The 19,313-nt window shown below is 43.6% G+C and overlaps 2 protein-coding genes across 23 annotated transcripts in view; one reads left to right on the top strand and one right to left on the bottom strand.

Moving 5' to 3' along the window:
- LOC136440051 (rRNA methyltransferase 2, mitochondrial-like) overlaps window positions 1–19,313 on the bottom strand; it is a 217,257-nt gene that overhangs the window by 71,892 nt on the left and 126,052 nt on the right. The window lies entirely within an intron of this gene.
- LOC136440027 (tenascin-X-like) overlaps window positions 1–19,313 on the top strand; it is an 89,524-nt gene that overhangs the window by 33,200 nt on the left and 37,011 nt on the right. For 21 of the 22 annotated variants that reach the window (XM_066435782.1, XM_066435777.1, XM_066435787.1 and 18 more), the window contains 18 exons: window positions 1,477–1,746; window positions 2,884–3,150; window positions 3,722–3,988; window positions 4,609–4,872; window positions 6,046–6,312; window positions 6,796–7,059; window positions 8,139–8,402; window positions 9,094–9,360; window positions 9,970–10,233; window positions 10,952–11,215; window positions 11,741–12,001; window positions 12,541–12,813; window positions 13,374–13,637; window positions 14,135–14,398; window positions 15,408–15,674; window positions 16,103–16,366; window positions 16,767–17,033; window positions 17,462–17,722. In XM_066435782.1, the coding sequence (XP_066291879.1) occupies window positions 1,477–1,746; window positions 2,884–3,150; window positions 3,722–3,988; window positions 4,609–4,872; window positions 6,046–6,312; window positions 6,796–7,059; window positions 8,139–8,402; window positions 9,094–9,360; window positions 9,970–10,233; window positions 10,952–11,215; window positions 11,741–12,001; window positions 12,541–12,813; window positions 13,374–13,637; window positions 14,135–14,398; window positions 15,408–15,674; window positions 16,103–16,366; window positions 16,767–17,033; window positions 17,462–17,722 (4,779 nt within the window). The remainder of the gene's footprint in view (window positions 1–1,476; window positions 1,747–2,883; window positions 3,151–3,721; window positions 3,989–4,608; window positions 4,873–6,045; window positions 6,313–6,795; window positions 7,060–8,138; window positions 8,403–9,093; window positions 9,361–9,969; window positions 10,234–10,951; window positions 11,216–11,740; window positions 12,002–12,540; window positions 12,814–13,373; window positions 13,638–14,134; window positions 14,399–15,407; window positions 15,675–16,102; window positions 16,367–16,766; window positions 17,034–17,461; window positions 17,723–19,313) is intronic. The other variant, XM_066435783.1, reaches the window with a different exon arrangement.

Raw genomic sequence — 19,313 nt, 5'->3', positions numbered from 1 at the left:
TGCCACAGATAGATTTGACTATATATTTAAATGCAACAGCTTATACAGTGTTAAAATAGGCAAATATAGAAAAGATTGTTTTGTTATTAGAAAAAATAATGATACTCAAAATTAGCCCAACTTAAATAATATAAAACCTAAGATAGTCATTTTGTTGTAGTGAATAGTTTTATTCCATACTTAGGCCACAGCAAGTAAATTTTATGGATGACATCCTCCGCAGACTCCAAAATTAATGAGATAGGGCGAAAAAAAAACAAGGCGGGCCAAAAACACAAGATTCCTATATTTTCAAATTTTGAGATCATATGTCTTGTTAAACAAGAATTGAAGCGAGGAAATATGATATCATGACCAACAGGTCTTTTATTCCCGTATTCAACCAATGAGGTTTCATATATAATATAAAACTTCCTTGATTTAATGTAAACATGTCATTGTAGATGTGTATATATCTCAATAGACTAACTACAACAAATCCAGAAAAGAGCTTGTTGTACATGTACCATCATTTGAAGCAACTACACTGGGAATTCATATGCGATGAAACACCTTGTGTATACAGCTCAATTAGCTAGATCCCCCCCCCCCCCATTATTCATATAATGTCCTTGCTAGAACAAATGCAGAAAACAGCTTAGTATTATACCATCATGGGCAGGAACTACACTGGGTATTCATATGCAATGAAACACCTTAGACTGTCAACGTCTACGACATATTTGCCAATTTTTGGCATGTTGACCACTGTCGGAGGGCAATGAAATTTCTTGTTTTTTATTTCGAAATCAGGCGAAAATTAATGAGCGCGCTGATGTCATCCATAAAAATTACTTGCTGTGGCCTTAGGTCTTGTTCTATGTTTACTGTTGTTGCCATACTTTGTACCTGCTACAATAGTGCAGTTCTAAAGTTCTTTATCTATACACTATCAAATCAATTGCACTCTTCGATTCATTGTATGTTCGTGGGTGTTTATGATAGATATATTAGGTAATCCTGCCGGCAAGGCTACGGATCAAGTTGTTCCTTCCTGGTACATGATAGCTGTAACGATATGAAATCACTTCTGCTATTCATATGCGAGATGTGTAATATACTTCACATAAGAAAACTCTATTCATATGCGAGATGTGTAATATACTTCACATAACAAAACTTTGCAAGGCAGCAATGCTTTATGTATATGTGTCGTAGTAGTAGTGGTAGTAAATGGTTTATTGATAAAAATCACATGAGAAAAAACAGCATTGCAGTATAGGGACTGAGTTGCGCCGCAGCTTACAATCACGTATACAGTTAAGTCGACACGATCAGAATACTATGTACAACAAACGTTAAGAGTTCATACGTCCCAATAATCGTTGACTAATACAATTAAAAGTAAGATTTCAGTTCGACATTACCACTACTTAAAGCAAGGTTTATGTCCAGCCGGAATAACAGATGAGTGTCTTTTTTTCTTGACGTTAACAGACATTCCAAAGGCCGAGGGCCTTCGAGCCTACGACATTACCGACACGACAGTTTATCTAGAATGGGCTGCGATCTCCGGGTCCAAGGACTACACCATCAACCTCCGACCGTCCGCGATCGCCTCGGTCAGCGCGCCCGAGAATGACATGACGAAGCCCGAGCGGCTGGTGCAGGGACTGCAGCCTTCCACGGAGTATAACATCTCGGTGTCGGCCATCACCGCTGACGGGCGCGGTCCACCATGCAACCCTGTTACCATCGTGACCAAAGGTACGTAAGGGCCCTGTCACACTTGTGCGTATATTTAAAGGAAAGCTACTCAAAAAATTGAAAATCCTTCTATGCTATTCTTGATATATTCCAAAGTCAAATTCTTACTTCAAGTTGTTTCACATAAGTCCGTCATAGTTCTGGGATTTTCCACAGTTTGCAACTTATGCCGTGCAGACGCCTTCTCGCCTGATAATTGAATTATATGACGTCAGTGTTTCAAATTTTTCACCTGATGATTGTATTATATGATGTCGGTGTTTTAAAATTCAATCATCAGGTGAGAAAATTGAAACACTGACGTCATATAATTCAATTATCAGGCGAGAAGGCGTCAGCACGGCATAAGTTGCAAACTGTGGAAAATCCCAGAACTATGACGCACTTATGTGAAACAACTTGAAGTAAGAATTTGACTTTGGAATATATTAAGCATAGCATAGAAGGATTTTCAATTTTTTGTGTAGCTTTCCTTTAAGTGCGCATGAGCTCCGCAGTAACATTTTTTTGGTTTAAGTAAATATTGCGGGGAGGAAGTTGTTTCTACTTTGACCCACCGTTGAGCAGTCTAGTTATCAAACCAAATTACTTTTTCGGTTGCAAACTTAACCTCAACCAAAAACATGTTAATACGCAACTCACGCGGACTTGTATATACGCACAAGTGTGACAGGGGCTTAACAACACCATGCTATACGCAAATATGAATGTTATGTTCGTACCTATATCACATTTTTCAGGGTTGCCATCGCAATTTCATTAATTCTAAGCCATAAATTGTTTGATTTTTGAGGGAGGAGGGGGGTCCCAGAACTCCATAGCGAAAAGTAGATAGGGGGGGGGGGTTGGTTATATGGCTGTTCATAGTTCCACATACCTATCACGCATACAAAGTATGAGCTGATTTGGCCGACCCCCATCTTCCGACCTCTGCCTGGTTTTCTAATGCAATTACTCTTAAACATCCTGCCACGTTGTTTCCTTTGAGAAAATTTTGTTGCTAGCACTGAAATTCCAAAATGATACACGGTGTCCAAAATGTAATCATTGTCATTAAACTAATGTTCATGTATGCCTATCTCTGTTAAAGCCATATGTATGTCTGTTGACGCGTCTATGCTTTGTTTTACACCTAAGCACTTCCCATGCCGGAGGACTTCAAGCTGGTAAATGTGACTGATGAAACTGCACTGATCAACTGGGCATCCATTGAAGGTGCCAAAGACTTCCATGTCGCCGTGGAGCCAGAGGGTCCCAAAGTCGTCCCGACAGAGGCAGGGAAAAGCGCCTCCGAGCGGGCACTGCGGGGCCTGCAGCCAGCCAGAGACTACTGGGTGACCGTTACAGCCAAGAACGAAAAGGGAGAAAGCAACGAGTCACAGACGTTCTCCTTCAAAACTATGGGTCAGACTTCATAACGATTAATGTTTGAGACTCAGTTCCCTCGTTGTTGTATTCTTTCGCAAGTTTACGAAAGGAAGCCACTAATACTGATGGTCGATATAGCAATACGGTAGCTTTTGAATTGGAAATTAACATACTGGAGTATATATAATATTATGCTGGCCACTACTGAACTACTTATCAAAGATCAGATTTTAGAGTAGAGTAGAGTAGAGTAGAGTAGAGTAGAGTAGAGTAGAGTAGAGTAGAGTAGAGTAGAGTAGAGTAGAGTAGAAGAGTAGAGTAGAGTAGAGTAGAGTAGAGTAGAGTAGAGTAGAGTAGAGTAGAGTAGAGTAGAGTAGAGTAGAGTAGAGTAGAGTAGAGTAGAGTAGAGTAGAATTTTCGGTCAGGTAGGACTGTTCGAGTTTAGTCCGCTCTTCATTGTTGAATTCTTTTTCACTCAACTGTCATTGTGGGTTTATGTGGGTGTTCCAAAGCTCTGTGGTTGTACTTAACTGGATGACATTCCATGTACCTGTCGAATCTGGCTTTGAAGGCATTCACATTAACCTACACTTTACTTACATTACAGCCTTGTCCACTCCGTCTGGGTTCAAAACCAGCCACGTGACGGACACTACATGCGTGCTGTCATGGACACCCGTCTCTGGCTCTGACGACTACACGGTGAAAGTTCAACCGCAGGGCGGAGAAATAGCTGTTCCCTCCGCTGGCCCGTCCGCCTCGGAAAGGCACCTGAAGAGACTGAAAGGAAAGACTACCTACACGGTTACCATCGTAGCAACTAGCAGCAAGGGAAAGAGCGCTGAGAGTCAGTCGTTCACATTCACAACAACAGGTGAGATGAACAAGAATCTTCAGGCAGAGTTGGCCATGGCAACTTAGACCTGTAATCATGTTATTGGTTTGTAATCTGCAATGGATGTCACTTGAAGACAGAAGAACAACGTCCAGACTTTGCATGATGTACAAAATGACTAACAAACTTGTGGATGTACCGACTGATAAGTATCTAATGCCAGCTCAGAGGAGGACTAGAAATAGTCATGCTTTTAAGTACCAGAGTTATCATCCAAGGATTGATGTGTTCAAAAGTTCATATTTTCCGAGAACCATAGTAGAATGGAACTCGTTGTCATCAAGTACTGTAGGAGCATCCTCACTGAATAGCTTTAAGGAACGGTTGCAGTCAGACATGCAAAGACTAGGTGTAACAGACCGTTCGGTGTAGTATAACCAGCTGCCCCCGCTCCACGTGCCTGCGAAGCTGGTGTGTTACGCCTAATGGCGGTTATACCGGCTATATAGATACAGATACAGTAAATGTATATATCTTCATACAGTCGAAATTATCGAGGCCTTTAACTACAGTCTTCTATACTGATGTCGATTTCAGGCATTAAGGTTATACTTTGTGCAGAAAGAAATTGAACTTATACTTGTTCCTTTGCTTATCAGAGCTTCCTTCGCCTTCTGGTGTTGAAGTGTCCTCGGTGACTGCTTCAGGCCTTGTGATGGCGTGGAGTCCCGTCCCCGGGGCCACGGACTACATCATCACATCGGAGCCGGACGCCAGGGTTTCCCCCGGGGAAGGAGGCAAGAGCGACGCCAGGAGGGTGGTGTCTGGTCTGGAACCTGGAACTGAGTATACATTCACAGTAGTGGCTGTCAGCACGGAGGGCTCTAGCGCCGCATGTGAACCAGTTAAAGTTAAAACCAGAGGTGAGAGGACATGACGGACGGACTGTAGTCGTACTGAATTTTGATAGTTGATCATGAAAGAATTCTAAATCTGATTTGTTGGACTAAATGGATGACGTCATCAAATTTTATTGCCCTTAATATGATTTTTTTCAAAGCTAAAATACAGGCCTTTGGTACATTACACTGCAATGAAACTATGCTTTTGAAGTGCATAATGATCAAAGCTGCAAACGTACGTTCGCACAAATTGATATAAACTTATCATCCGTAGTTATTAAGAATAATAATTTTTACCTATTAATTAAAAAAATTCTAATAACTATGGCTTCATGGATATCAATTTGTGCAAACGTACGTTTGTAGCTTTGGTCATTATGCACTTGAAAAACATAGTTTCATTGCGGTGTAATGTACCAAAGTGCTGTGTTTTAGCATTGAAAAAAACAACATATTAAGGGCAATAAAATTTGATGACGTCATCCATTTGGTCCAAAAAATCAGATTTAGAATTCTTTCATGACCAACTATCAAAATTCAGTACGACTGCAGTTCTTTCTTAATCTGTTAATGAGAAAACAATGAAAAGTCAAAAAGCCAATTTAGCCAGGAAGGAAACCTTCATTGTGTCAACACAAAGATTTTATGAGGAAGAGGAAACCTAGCAGTTGTAACTTCAGGTCTTGTGATTTAACTTTTCTAAAGCGATCTAAAAGAACCTCCTCGAAAAAAATGCACCCGATAAGCGCTGTTTGAATTTGAGTGAAATGCCTTCAACTTTTGTGATATTTGTTTTCAATATTCCTCAGCCACAACAGTAGCCCGGGCTGCCCCCAGACATGTCTGGACATGCGCCCCGACGTTGTGCCCTTGGGAAAGGCACTTAACACGACTTTCCTCACTTCACTCAGGTGTAAATAAATACCTAGCTCATCTAGGGTTAGGGGCGTCCCTCGGATAGGACGTTAAATGGAGGTCCCGTGTTTGGGGAGAGCCACGCCCCGCGCACGTAAAAGAACCCACCACACCTTTCGAAAAAGAGCAGGGGCATGCCCCGGTGTGAGATGGTCCAAAACCTACAGTCCTACACATGGGTTCGCCCTTAGTAATAGCCTCCGGCTAGTTGGGCAACCCTGGCATGTACATGCTGAACCAATAAATAAAAAAAAATGATTTTATCTTGTTCATCTGCAGTTCTGGACACGCCTGCCAAGATTGAGGTCGCCACGGCAACAACCAATACGGCAGTGATCACCTGGACGGCCGTGAAGGGGGCTACTGACTACAAGATAGTAGTGGAACCTCCTGGAGCTGAAGTCTTGGTAGACAAGGAGGGTCCAGCCGCTCCTAAGAGAATACTGAAGGGACTGCACCCTGACACGCATTACCATGTATATGTAACGGCTATCAGTGCCGCTGGGGAGAGCACACGCTCAGAAGCTTTGGAGATTCAAACTGCCGGTGAGACATCTGCGTCTTGTTTCGTTTGTACTTTTCTAAATGTTTTGAAGTCTTCATGTGTATGTTTTATGAAAGGGATATCATGAACTGACAATAAAAAGGGAAATAAAAAAAGAATGACTCCGCCATACGACTTGTTTGCTCATTGGTTTGTTATTCCACGGTACTTCCCAATGACAATAGTGCAATAAGTGTTCCAAAAGCCCGTACTAAGAGGCTCAGTAATTCCTTTCTCCACTGTGCAATACGGCTGTATAATAAGGCAAAAGTTTAGATTTTAACTGCGCAATTGTTTTTTCGTTATATTTTAGATTAATCACATCGCTGCAATATTAGTGGACTGTAAGTCATTTCTTTATGTGGTTGTGATGCAAAGACTATGTAATAAGGACGTAATTCGGGTGTACATGTGTTTGCCCGCGAGTTCCTTACTGAATAAAATCATTTCATTTCAAACAATAATCCTGACCCTGTTTTCTTTAGCACTGCCGAGCCCCGCGCGGTTAAGCGCACCGACAGTCACAGACAGAAACGTGATCGTCTCCTGGGCTCCGACAGAGGGTGCAGAAGAGTACATCGTTAAGGTGGAGCCTGAGTGTGAGGTTGTACCGACGGCAGGCGGACCGGGTGCCACCGAGAGAGAACTCAGGAACCTGAAGCCAGCCACAGAGTACACCATCCGGGTAGCTGCGAAGGGACCTCTGGGAACAAGCGCCTACACTGAACCTTTACCGATCCGGACAAATGGTAAGGCTAAGATTCATTTGTTTTCGAGACAGTGTCAAACACAAACCTGTCGTCCTTTTTTTGCAGCACTTTTTATCTCCATGAAAAATGGAGATATTGTTTTGGGTGTGTCTGTGTGTTTGTCTGTTTGTGTTTCCGCACCACTCCAGTCAGCATAACTCAAGAGCCTCTTGATGGATTACGATGATATTTGGTATGTGGGCGGGTGTTGGGAAGCCAAAATTCAGGGTCGATTTTGGGCCCCCTGGTATGTGACCTTGGTACTGCAGCAGAACTTCAATTTTTGTATCTTTTGACCTGGACGTGCTGTGGTCTTGATTTCTGGGTGGCAGATAGCTTGTGATGTAATAAAGACGTGGTGTAGGTTTGGGCCCCCTAGCAGCTTCCTCTGGAACTGCAGGGGCGTTTTTGTGAAAATCTTCTAAGGAGAATAACTGAACAAAGGAACAACGGATTTCCATGATATTTAGTATGCAGGTAGCTTAGACAGAGATATACACAATTAAGTACAAATTATGATAATTGGGACTTAATTTGCATAGCTAATGAGGAAAATCTATACTTGCAGTGTTTTCCATTATAAGACTCAAATACATGTAACATGTAGTTTATGGAAAGTGGAGCATCAGCAGATACCAATTATGCAAATAAATACCTAATTTGCATAATTAATGCAAAAACACTGAAATTCATACAATTGGGAAATTATACGACTGTCAATATTGCAACATGTGTAAGTAATATAAAGGTGTTGATGATTAAGCATTTATTACGATGATTAAGCATATTTTATGTAAATGTGTAAGTCATTTGCATAAATAGAATTGTTCATGGAGATATGAGGTCGCGGAACTCTTGTTTGCGCTGTTTCCAATCAACGTACGACTAGCCATTTTGAATAATCTGTAACTGTACAGCCGGTATAACCGCCCTTTGGCGGAACACACCAGCTTTGCAGGCACGCGACGCGTAGCAGCTGGTTATATTACACTTAATGGACTGTCACACTTGAGTTAAAACCACAGCTTGACTCTAAGATATTTCTCCCTTGTTGATCACATCTTATCCTGCCGTTTCAGCACTTCCTGCTCCTTCTAAGGTCGAGGTGCCTTTCGTCTCCGATAAGGAGGTAAGAGTGTCTTGGGCGGCAGTGCCCGGTGCCACCGACTACCACGTGAAGACTCAGCCGGAGGCTAGTGTACAGCACGGGGAGGGCGGTCCTGGTGCGCCGGAGAGGATCGTTACCGGACTAAAACCTAACACGGAATACAGCATCAGAGTCGTGGCCCTCACCAAGAAGGGTAGCAGTGGCCTCACTGAACCTGTGGAAGTTACCACTAAAGGTGGGCGTTGTCTCTGATCAACTGCTATTGCCGTCTGCCAATATTTTGTTTTAGAAATAGAAGGAGTTAGGACATAGCCAATGTCTGTGTGCTTCAAATATAGATATCAGCTGCCACATCGTACAGCTTTCTTTCCCCTTGCAGTTGCAACTACTGTAGTTTCTGGGTGTAAAATAGTGCTGCGTACCTAAACGTAACATTAGGTACAGGTACAGGTACCGCTACAGAGGTTTAGGTACAGGTCCGGACCTGTACCTGTACCTGAAAAATTAGAAAAATTAACATGTGCTCTTCTGAACTTCTTCAATTATGTCAGTATCTTTATTCAAAGAACATAACTAGGTTTCCTACCGCCTAACTCCCTTGGCCTTGCTATCAAAACTCCCGGCCTGCCTGAATGATCTGTTGCATATTAGTTACGCTGTTCCAAGGTTTCACTTTGATCACGTTTAGTGTTGCATGAGGCCATGAGGTCAGGAGATCAGTCACAATATAAGCAAATACTTTGTATCGGTACAGTACCGGTACTTCATGATCCGGTATTTCGGAACTGTACCTAATCAGTTTTACGGTACAGTACCGGTACACGTGTAAAACGCAGCACTAGTGTAAAACGTTCGCCTATTGCAACAACAGTTGTAATATGTTGGATACACTATGCTAATGCAGGTATACATATTTTCATCCTCAGCTTTGGAAACACCCTCCAAGATCATGCCTGCTTCAACAACTGCTGATACGGCAGTGATCACGTGGTCGGCAGTGAAGGGGGCTACCGACTACAAGGTTGTCGTAGAACCCTCTGGACCTGACGTGGTAGTAGACAAGGAGGGGCCGGCTGCTCCTAAGAGGATACTGAAGGGGTTGCATCCTGATTCTGAGTATACTGCCTATGTGACGGCTGTTGGCGCAGCTGGGGACAGCACACGATCAGAGCCATTCACGCTGAAAACTCCCGGTGAGATATGTAGCCGTCAGAAGTTACAAATTCCTTTCTTTTCGTCTTTACAAATAGGCGGTGTGTGTGGAATCAGGTGTGTACAGAATTGGCTGTTTGCTGTTGATATACATATCTAAAACATGAAATAAACTTGTGTAATCTCGTCAGTGTTATTAAATATTTGATATATGTATTGTATAACCTAGTACGTAATGTAAACCTAAGTTTTGTCTTTGCGTTGTCAACGACTTTATATATAATTTAGTCTCGTGCATTTCTTACCATAGGCGCTTTAGTTTTGTGATATTTTTTGTTAATTTTATTTCTTCTATATTTTTAGCTTGGCGTTTTTATATATATATGTTTGGCGTGCTCTGTGAACGTTTGTAATGAACTCTGTGAACGTATGTAATGAATACTGTTACCAGGGCTAACCCTTTGTAATAGCCTTTGGCTAGTTGGGTAGCCCTGGCTGTACTTTTAGTTACAGTCGAATAAATCCAATCAAATCAAAAGTGATGTAATGTGAACATATAGAAAAGCCATGAAGTCTATGGGTATTTCAGCCATTCAAACAGTAGCCAGTTACTTTTCTTGTCCTACATCTAAAATGCTGCTCTCCAACAGGTCTGCCAGTTCCGGCACGTTTAGGCACACCGACGGTCACAGATAGGAACGTGATCGTCTCCTGGGCGCCGATAGAGGGCGCGGAAGAGTACATCGTTAAGGTGGAGCCTGAGTGTGAGGTCGTACCGACAGCAGGCGGACGGGGTGCCCCCGAGAGAGAACTTAGGAACCTGAAGCCAGCCACGGAGTACATCGTCAGGGTAGCCGCGAAGTTTCCTCAAGGAACGAGCGCTGAGAGTGAACATCTATCGATTCGTACAAATGGTAAGATTTGGAAGCACATCTTAAGTTGTATCTACCTTTTAATTTTTTTATATCAATCCAAATATTTTACACACAAAACATAGCTAGAATTATTGCATTTCCGTTCATTTCTTCGGCCTGTATCACAATAGATGACCGAAAGGTGGTACAAGCGTCTAGGTACCCGTGACCCGATGCGGAGGTACGGGTCATGATCTATTAGGTGCCGTGTCCGTTCAGTTACAGCATCTTGAGGAAGTCCCAAGTCCTAGAGTATTTATTCCCTGTGTAATCAACGTAGGGTGATCCAACACAAATATTCCACACTAATGTTGTTTTCTTTATTTAATTGAAGTTGGTAGGTACAACCAGACTCCACCAAATAACTGAATGTGTACATTCTGTAACAATCATTGTATAGAAGATGAAATACATTTTATTTTAGAATGCTCAGACCCCTTGTAAGTTCCATACAACTAGACATGAAAAATGCGCATCTTACAAATAACGAGTTATTCACATGTTTTATGTCTTCTAGAAACTACGATATGATTGAAAAACTATGTGAATTTGTGTACAAATGCTTCAAGAAGGGAGAAGAGACTCTGAAGATTTAGATGGAATATAGCATAATGTTCCTTCTCTTTTACTTCATGTTACCAAATGCATTTAGCCCATGTTGGGCATGAATATGCAATAAAGTTCATTGTCATTCATTGTCATTTATGGCATTTTTCAGCGCTTCCTGCCCCTGCTGGCGTCGAGGTGCCTTTCGTCTCCGATAAGGAGGTAAGAGTGTCTTGGCCGGCAGTGCCCGGTGCCACCGACTACCACGTGAAGACTCAGCCGGAGGCCAGTGTACAGCCCGGGGAGGGCGGTCCTGATGCGCCGGTGAGGATCGTTACCGGAATGAACCCTAAGACGGAATACAGCATCAGAGTAGTGGCGCTCACCAAGAAGGGTAGCAGCGCCTTGTCAGAGCCCGTTAAAGTGACCACTAAAGGTAAGAGTACCAAAATTGAGCTACACTATTTAACAACTTCGCTTGACGTATGTACGTCTATCAAACGGTAAACTTCAAAGGATACTAAGAGACCTCTCCCACCCCTGTAATATCTTCCTTCCACCAAGAGAGAAGCCTGACTACAAGCTGAGGAACAGGAAAACCCAATACAAACTTCCACTCAGTAAGACCAAAAGGCACAGAGACTCGTTCATCGTGAGGGCTCTGAGGGACTTGTAAAGCCTACTTTAAGGCCCATGTACGCTTTACTAGTCTGTGTTCATCTAAAAGAAAACTTCTCGTTGTATATAAGTCCCTAAATATGAATTGTGTGATGTAGTTTTAATCTGACCCACTGATATTATTTTAACGTACTTATTAAATTGTAAGAATCTAATTGAATTCAGATGTGTCCTCTGACATGCCTGCAATGTTGGTTTCTCAATAAAGATTGAAGCAGCGGCGTATCTTCACGTGTAAAGGTTACTAACTTGTAATGTCTACATCTGATGTGTTCTCTTGCAGCACTTCCGCGACCGAATGAGAGCAGAGTCAAATCGGTTACGGACAACAGCGCCATCATTGCGTGGACCGGTATACAGGGGGCTGCGGACTACCAAATCTCAGTAGAGCCCAAATGTGAAGTCAAGCAAACCAAAAAAGCTACAGCACCAGAGAGGGAACTGAGGGGTCTGTTGTCAGGCACAGAGTACACAGTCACTATCACAGCCGTGGGGAAAGCCGGAACAAGTGCCGTGTCCGAACCGCTTATCGTCCGAACCAAAGGTGAGGAATCTATACTATGATATGACACAACGTAGAACGACATGTACAAATTAGCAAACACAGGTAACTGGTAAATATATTCTTCTTAGGAACATCCTGTCATCACGCCTTTTCATTTCATGCACTTTTTGTTCAGGACTGTTCTTTGAATTGGACAGCCTAGACATTCGTCCTGTTTTCCTTTGTCATTTTTCTTCTTCTGCTGTCTCCTCATCTTTCAAACATATTTTGCAAAATTGCTTATTATTACATATGCTTCTTTTTGTTATTCTCTTCCTTCCTCGTCCTTAAATGTTCGTTTCCTATCGTATTCTTCACTTTGCTTATTGTATTCTACGTTTGTTGTATCGTTTCTTTGCCATCCTCTTGCAATCTCATACTTTGTACATGACACACTTACACTCTCCCGTTGTCCTAAATTACTATTCGTATGTCCTATTCCTTCACGTTATCGTCGAACCCATCCATCTTTACCTGTTTGTGGGTTACCCTTCTTCCGCTTCTCTTACTAACGTCCGTTCAATATGGCATACGTGCAGCACTACTGCCGCCCACGGATGTACAAGCATCCTCCGTGACGGACTCTAGCCTTCTCCTGGTCTGGAAGCACGTTGAAGGCGCCACTAGCTACATCATCAGTGCCGAGCCAGATAAGGCCCGGGTACAGTTAGTGGACGACACCAAGGGGAAGGCAGCGCCCGAGAGGCTTTTGACCCAGCTGTGGCCTAACACAGAATACGCCTTCACCATCATAGCTGTCAGCAACGAGGAGTCCAGTATGGAGTGCGAGCCTTTCAAAGTCAAAACTCTAGGTGCATACTTGGGTCGATCATCTCTGAGTGTCGTCATTCTGCTTCCCTTTCAAAAAGCTTGCTAGCCATGAATACATACCGCTGCTGTGTGCTGTGCCAAATATGATAACCGTGTCTTTTTAAAAAGTTTCCTCATTTTTCCTCCTTGCTAAAGTTAAATTTGAATTGTTTTGAGTAAAGTGTGCAGAGTGAGTGTGATGTTAAGATCTTGCTTGCGACAATGTACGCTTTTGATTTTGATTTTTGCAGTCTAGTCTGTCTTTGTAAAGGGATACATGTACATTATACCAAATCTCAAGTGCTTGCAGACTGATGTGACAGGTTACTGTGCCAAGTAGATGTATAGGAATGACCATAATGTCTTGGAGAAACTAAAACATTGTTTTTGAATGCCAGATTAACCCACGTCTTTTTGCAAGTTCGATATTTTGACTTAATGTAAAATTAGTATATATTTCTGTATTATATGTGTTTCGAGAGGAATTTTCATTTTCTACGGCCACATATGTCTCTAGAACTCTAGAATATCTTAACACGGTATGTTTTTTTATATAATCCAGCCTTGTCTAAACCGTCAAGAGTGACGGCTGGAAAAGTAGGAGACACGTCCGCTCTCCTGGTCTGGGCTCCGGCCGAGGCTGCTACAAACTACGTACTGGCAGTCAACCCTCAAGCGGAAGTCATCCCGACTGACAAGGGACCGTCCGGTGCCGAGAGGGTCCTCAAGGGGCTGAAGACGAACACGGAGTACACCGTTAGTGTTACCGCAAAGAACCCTGATGGCACCAGCGCTCCATCCGATGAGTTTGTCTTCAAAACGAGAGGTAAGACATCTTTTCATAATTGTCTTGTGGTAGATGTTAGCAGCTTTTGTAGTTATTTTTATTTTTGACGAAGCAAACATAAATAAACAAATACGGACAAGATGACGAAGCACTCAAGTTATGTTAGCGCGCCATCGAACAGTTTTGGTACTTCATCGTTGTAGATACTTAAAGTAGTTGAGAGATATTGTTGCACTACAAAATTACGTTTGGACTATTTAAAAGACCGTACCGTTCAAGCTTTAGTTGGTTTTTAGGGCACCCTCTACGGTCAGTACTAGTTGTATTTACTTTGCACATTTCACATACGCAGAACAGTTTGCTCTAGGTTTGCCAGTCACACAATGTAGGCTGTTGAGACAAGGGTTGTTTGTCTTAGCCTGGTTGACATCACTATTTCACACTCTTAAAGATAGCACTCTCCTTCTCAGACCATTTCGTTGACCTAGATGCAGCGAGTGTATTAGCTCACTACATCGTCTCTATGTCTTCTACAGCATTACCGTCACCCGAAAAGCCGAGCCAGGGGGCGGTCACCGATACCACCGCCACTGTTGCTTGGGCCGCAGTGCCGGGGGCGTCCGACTACGTCGTGAAGGTTGACCCGGAGGGACAGGTTATGGAGACGGCAGACGGGGCAGGAGCGCCCGTGAGGCAGATCCAGGGACTAAAGCCCGGCACAGAGTACAAGGTCGTTGTAGCTGGAAAGGGCGAGAAGGGCGATGGCGCAGAATGTGAACCAATCGTCATCAAGACCAACCGTAAGTTGTCAACAATTTTTCCTGTTCATAACTTCATAGACTGTACCGCAAAAGTACCATGGAACCACATCGTGTCAAACTGTGATGGAAATAGCCACGGCTATCTTATCCCTGAGGAATTGGGCCAAGTAAACACTTGGCAACTCCAGACAGGATTCAGACAAAGAGTCGCGTGTCTCAGATGGGACACTTTCATCATCTCTAACTGACCCTTACTGTGCAATCCCTTGGGATTCCTTGCCGCTTTTGTCTTGATTATATATAAGGAAAGGGAGGTGAGAGTAGTGTAGGAGACATTTTCCCACATTTTGCGGCCCGTGCCTAGTGCCTACAGGCTTTAAACAGTAGCTCACACATATATACATAAAAAAAGGTAGCTCACACATATATACATAAAAAAGAAGTAGCTCACACATATATACATCTACATAAAAAAGAAGTAGCTCACACATATATGCATAAAAACATTACCAAATATCTACAACACATTGTTGCCACACAAGACGTGCAGCCTTAGGATATTATCACATTAACATTAGCAAATCAACATCGAGTATACACTATCGATATTTCTGCCTATTATGATATATGGCGATGTAAACGTACATGATGATTATGTTTATAATGTTGTCTTCATGATTGTAATGAACAATCAAAAACTGAGGATTCTGCCCCCTCTCACTGGACCCGCGGCACGCTGGCGGCGTCGCTGCGTCCTAAACTGGATTTGTGTTACCATTGACCTTTTAATGAGAATATCATTCAAAACGTACACGTATGACCAAAAAGACAACAAAACACACAAAGCTTAAAAAGTCGAGTGCTTTGTCAATTCGATCGGCCGCAGCGACGCCACCAGTGTCTCACTGCATGCCGCATGTCCAGTGAGAGGGGGCTTTAGTACATGCAAGATGAATTTTAACAGTTAAGTAACAATCTTACGTACTGCAATTGCATATTGGACTTTGTGTTGGCTTCTATGTTAATGTAATCCACATTGTTGTTCTAGCTCTGCCCTCCCCCGCTGGCATCAAAACTACATCGGTGGTGGACAACAAGCTCACCCTGGGTTGGACGGCTGTACCCGGAGCTACAGACTACAAGGTTGTGTCCAGTCCTGAGGACGTACAGGTGGTGACACGGAAGGGCGGCCGTGCCGACTCCGAGCGGGCCATCACCGGTCTCCGCCCCGGTACAGAGTACTCCTTCTCCGTGGTCGCCGTGTGTCCAGACGGAAGCAGTGCACAGACAGAACCAGTTAAAGTCACCACGAAAGGTACGGGCGTTTTCTTCTCTACTACTAGTCTAAGATAAGATGACAGTTGATAAGAAGACAAGTCCCTACTTATCCTTTCGTGTGCGATTATAAGACAATGTTGTAGGATTACAGACTACCATCAATTAGTTATGTTGATCATTGATTTTGATTTGATTTGATTTATTTGCACATATCAAAATCAGTTTATAGTACATAATAGAAAAGAATAGAACAAAAAATACACGTGCTGGGGGAAGAAAAAAACATGATGGCTTATACAAGGTCTTCCCCCATCTAAATTAACAAAAAATTACATAAATCTAACAATTCATAACATAATTATAGTAGTGAGTGATAACAATAACAATATATAACAAATCAGATGTTATCAAATCTACGTTGTAGCCAATTTGTCCTTAATTCAATTCTACATATACTACATGTAGCATTGCCGACGCCGGGCGGTGTGAAGGCCGGGACCGTAGGGGACACCACCGCTACAGTAGTCTGGTCCAACGTTCCCGGTGCATCTGACTACACGGTGCAGGTGGAACCGGCAGGCGAAGCTGTTCTGACCAAAGAAGGGCCCGCGGCTCCGGTACGAGAGATCAGGGGCCTTCAGGCTGGTCAGGAGTACAGAGTGGCAGTTGTCGGAAAAGGACCGAGCGGGGAGAGTGCACCCTGTGAACCTATCTCCATCAAAACCAACAGTAAGACTCTTTCACGTCACACTTCATCCATAAAAAAATGTATGGTCTACTTACCATTTGTGGGGTGTCCCTGTGGTGTAGTGGTCTGCGCTTCTGTCTCTCACCACATCTGGTTCAAATTACTTGGACCAGAAGGACTGGGGTTCAAGCCCCAGGTAGGACACCTCTGGACAAGAGGCGCATTGAGTCATACCAAAGACTTGACAAAAATGGTACATACTTCTGAAACAGTATGGAAGTTACACACACTTCACTGCCAGTGGACTAGCCCCCTGCTTCAGTGATTGCACCACAGTGTGGCCCAGGGCTATGAAACCGGCTTTAACTACTTACCATTTGTATCCGGATATTCCAAGAAGCGTTGTCAATAGATTAACTGGAATGTTGTACATTTTCACAGCCCTTGCTACTCCATCCGGCCTCAAGCCGTCGACCGTCGATGACACCAGTGTGACCCTGGCCTGGACCTCCGTGCCAGGTGCAACAGATTACGTCATTTCCGGTGTGCCTAAGGGTTCTAAAGTGTCGCCGGGTAAGGACGGCCCTGCAGGTGCCGAGAGAGTCATCACCGGTCTGAAGGCGGGTACGGACTACTCGCTCTCCGTGACAGCTGTCGGTTCTAAAGGCGAGAGCGGTGTTGGGCAGCCAGTACTTGTCACAACAAAAGGTGAGTGTGAACATCAATACTTAAGCATAGATTGTCAGATTTTAGATTGTTAAGAACAGATTTAGTAGCATGCGTAGTCCAGTGATCTTGCCTCTGGAACTAGAAGCCACGGGGTCGATCCCGGCTGTGTCGCTCACCCGACATGCACGCTACCGGAAAGGGTCGCAGTCCTTAGGACGGGACGTTAAGCCGTGGTCCACTGTTCATTGTGCTTGTCGAAAAGAGCTAGGGGAATGTCCCCGGTACTAGGAACCTGTAAATACTGTACACAACGTCTGTCTTCCTGTCACGACCAGTGGAAGATTAGCTCATCTGTTCATTGAGTTCATTTGAGCTAAACTGGTTCGAGATCACTTTCCTTTCCTTTATTTCATGGGTTACAGTATGAAGGTGCTAACTGGTACGCTTCTATTCTTCGTATACTTCAGCACTTCCAACTCCCGGTGACGTGGCCGTCAGCTCGTCCGATGACAGCGCTACCATCAGCTGGGCACCTGTCCCCGGTGCCAAGGACTACGAAATAGTTACCGACCCTCCCGCACAGGTCTCACCGACAGACAAAGGACCCTTAGCAGCCGAGAGAGTGGTCAAGGGCCTGGAGCCAGGCACAGACTACGAGGTGCAGATTGCCGCCACTAACGACAAGGGTGAGAGCAACCAATGTCGGCCTGTCAAGTTTTCGACGAAAGGTAAGCAGTCAATTTAACCCAAGCCAAATACTGTTTCATTCATGAATAGTTTCATCAGGTTGGTAAGCCACTGAATAAAAAGACTCTTTTTACACAACCAAGAGATTTATTCCACCGACGTTTCGGTGACCATCTGTCACCTTCTTCAAGGCAATTCTAACTGGTTCACATATCAATGCAGCACAGGTGTTGCTGCTTATACACATTTTATTGCCTTGAAGAAGGTGACAGATGGTCACCGAAACGTCGGTTGCATAAATCTCTTGGTTGTGTAAAAAGAGTCTTTTTATTCACTGTTTCATTCAGTCTGTAGACTGAGACCATATCTCAACATACAATTAGTCCCTAGACGGGCATGAAATGCTCTGACCATGATCCATCTGCTATGAACTCTTGAATTCGTTTTACTTTTGTTTTCTACTTCTGTCTTGGCTCTCATTTGTAGAACCAACTGTATGTCTCATCAACGCACACATATCATTCACAAAGAAATCAGAAGCCAACTCACTCACAGACATGTGCCCATTGATATATGCCATATATAGAGGTTAGTACAGGCAGTCATCAGACGTATCCTACTTTCAGGGAGGTGGTTCTGAGAACCTATCACTTCATCGCACCTCTTCATGAATTGCCACATTAACGTCTGAAGAGCAGCTCCTAACCGTGCTCTATCACGTTCTGTAGATATAGGGCTGCGAATCCTAAGAACACGGGTTTGTGGGGTCCAGGCGGTAGCGCCCGCCAGTACCGGCACCACCTGCTTGGCGCAATGGGCAGTCGAGACCGGACGATGTACTGTCACCGTCTACCCCGAGCCGCTTGGTACTTGATAACGCTTTTAGCCTTATACCCATTTCACAGTACTCATCCGCCCCCTCCATATGCTGATAAATCTTCTGTAAAGATGGACTATAGAGTTCTACTGCTCTCTGTCTCGTGTTTTTTCTCTAACCACGCAGGCTACTCTAATCACGAGGCCCTTGATTGACACATCATGGTAAAAGGCACCAGCATGACGAAGGACATGCGCACAGCTGTCTAATATTTTCTGTTACGTATTTACCTCTGTCTCCTCTTTACTTGTTTGAATCAAGTGATCTTTGTACCTCTCTTTCTGCAGACACTGTTTCTGAGCTAGATGACTCGCAAATGGCTGAAGTCTCGGCTGGAGTCGCCTCTGCAACAGACTCTTTCACAATAACAGTGTACGAGACTGACAATGGACCCTAGCACCACTTCGCACACATCACCTATACACGTAGATGTACATGTACATGTCATTTCCACATATGCACCGTCACCTATTCTCATTTCACGTCTTTTCTCCCCTTTCTCCTTAGAATTTGTCAAATATCAGTAAATAGCATATGGATCACTGGTCAGCAAGCATTCTGTTCAAATTGACAGCCGTATGGTGCTTTTTTCAAAGACTTGTCCCGCGTGCCATTGCCTCGACTATTTTCATCTGTCAATGATGGTCAAGGATCATGTTAAGACTCTGTCAATGGTGCTATTTTGTACACTACTTTTGCTAGCTGTATCCAACTGCATATGTCCGTTTCTGTGTCGATTTTGGCTACGCTGAACT

Source organism: Branchiostoma lanceolatum, chromosome 8, assembly GCF_035083965.1.
Source record: "Branchiostoma lanceolatum isolate klBraLanc5 chromosome 8, klBraLanc5.hap2, whole genome shotgun sequence".
NCBI lineage: Eukaryota > Metazoa > Chordata > Leptocardii > Amphioxiformes > Branchiostomatidae > Branchiostoma > Branchiostoma lanceolatum.
Note: the sequence above shows the minus strand (reverse complement) of the source record. Positions and strands in the feature narration are given on the sequence as shown.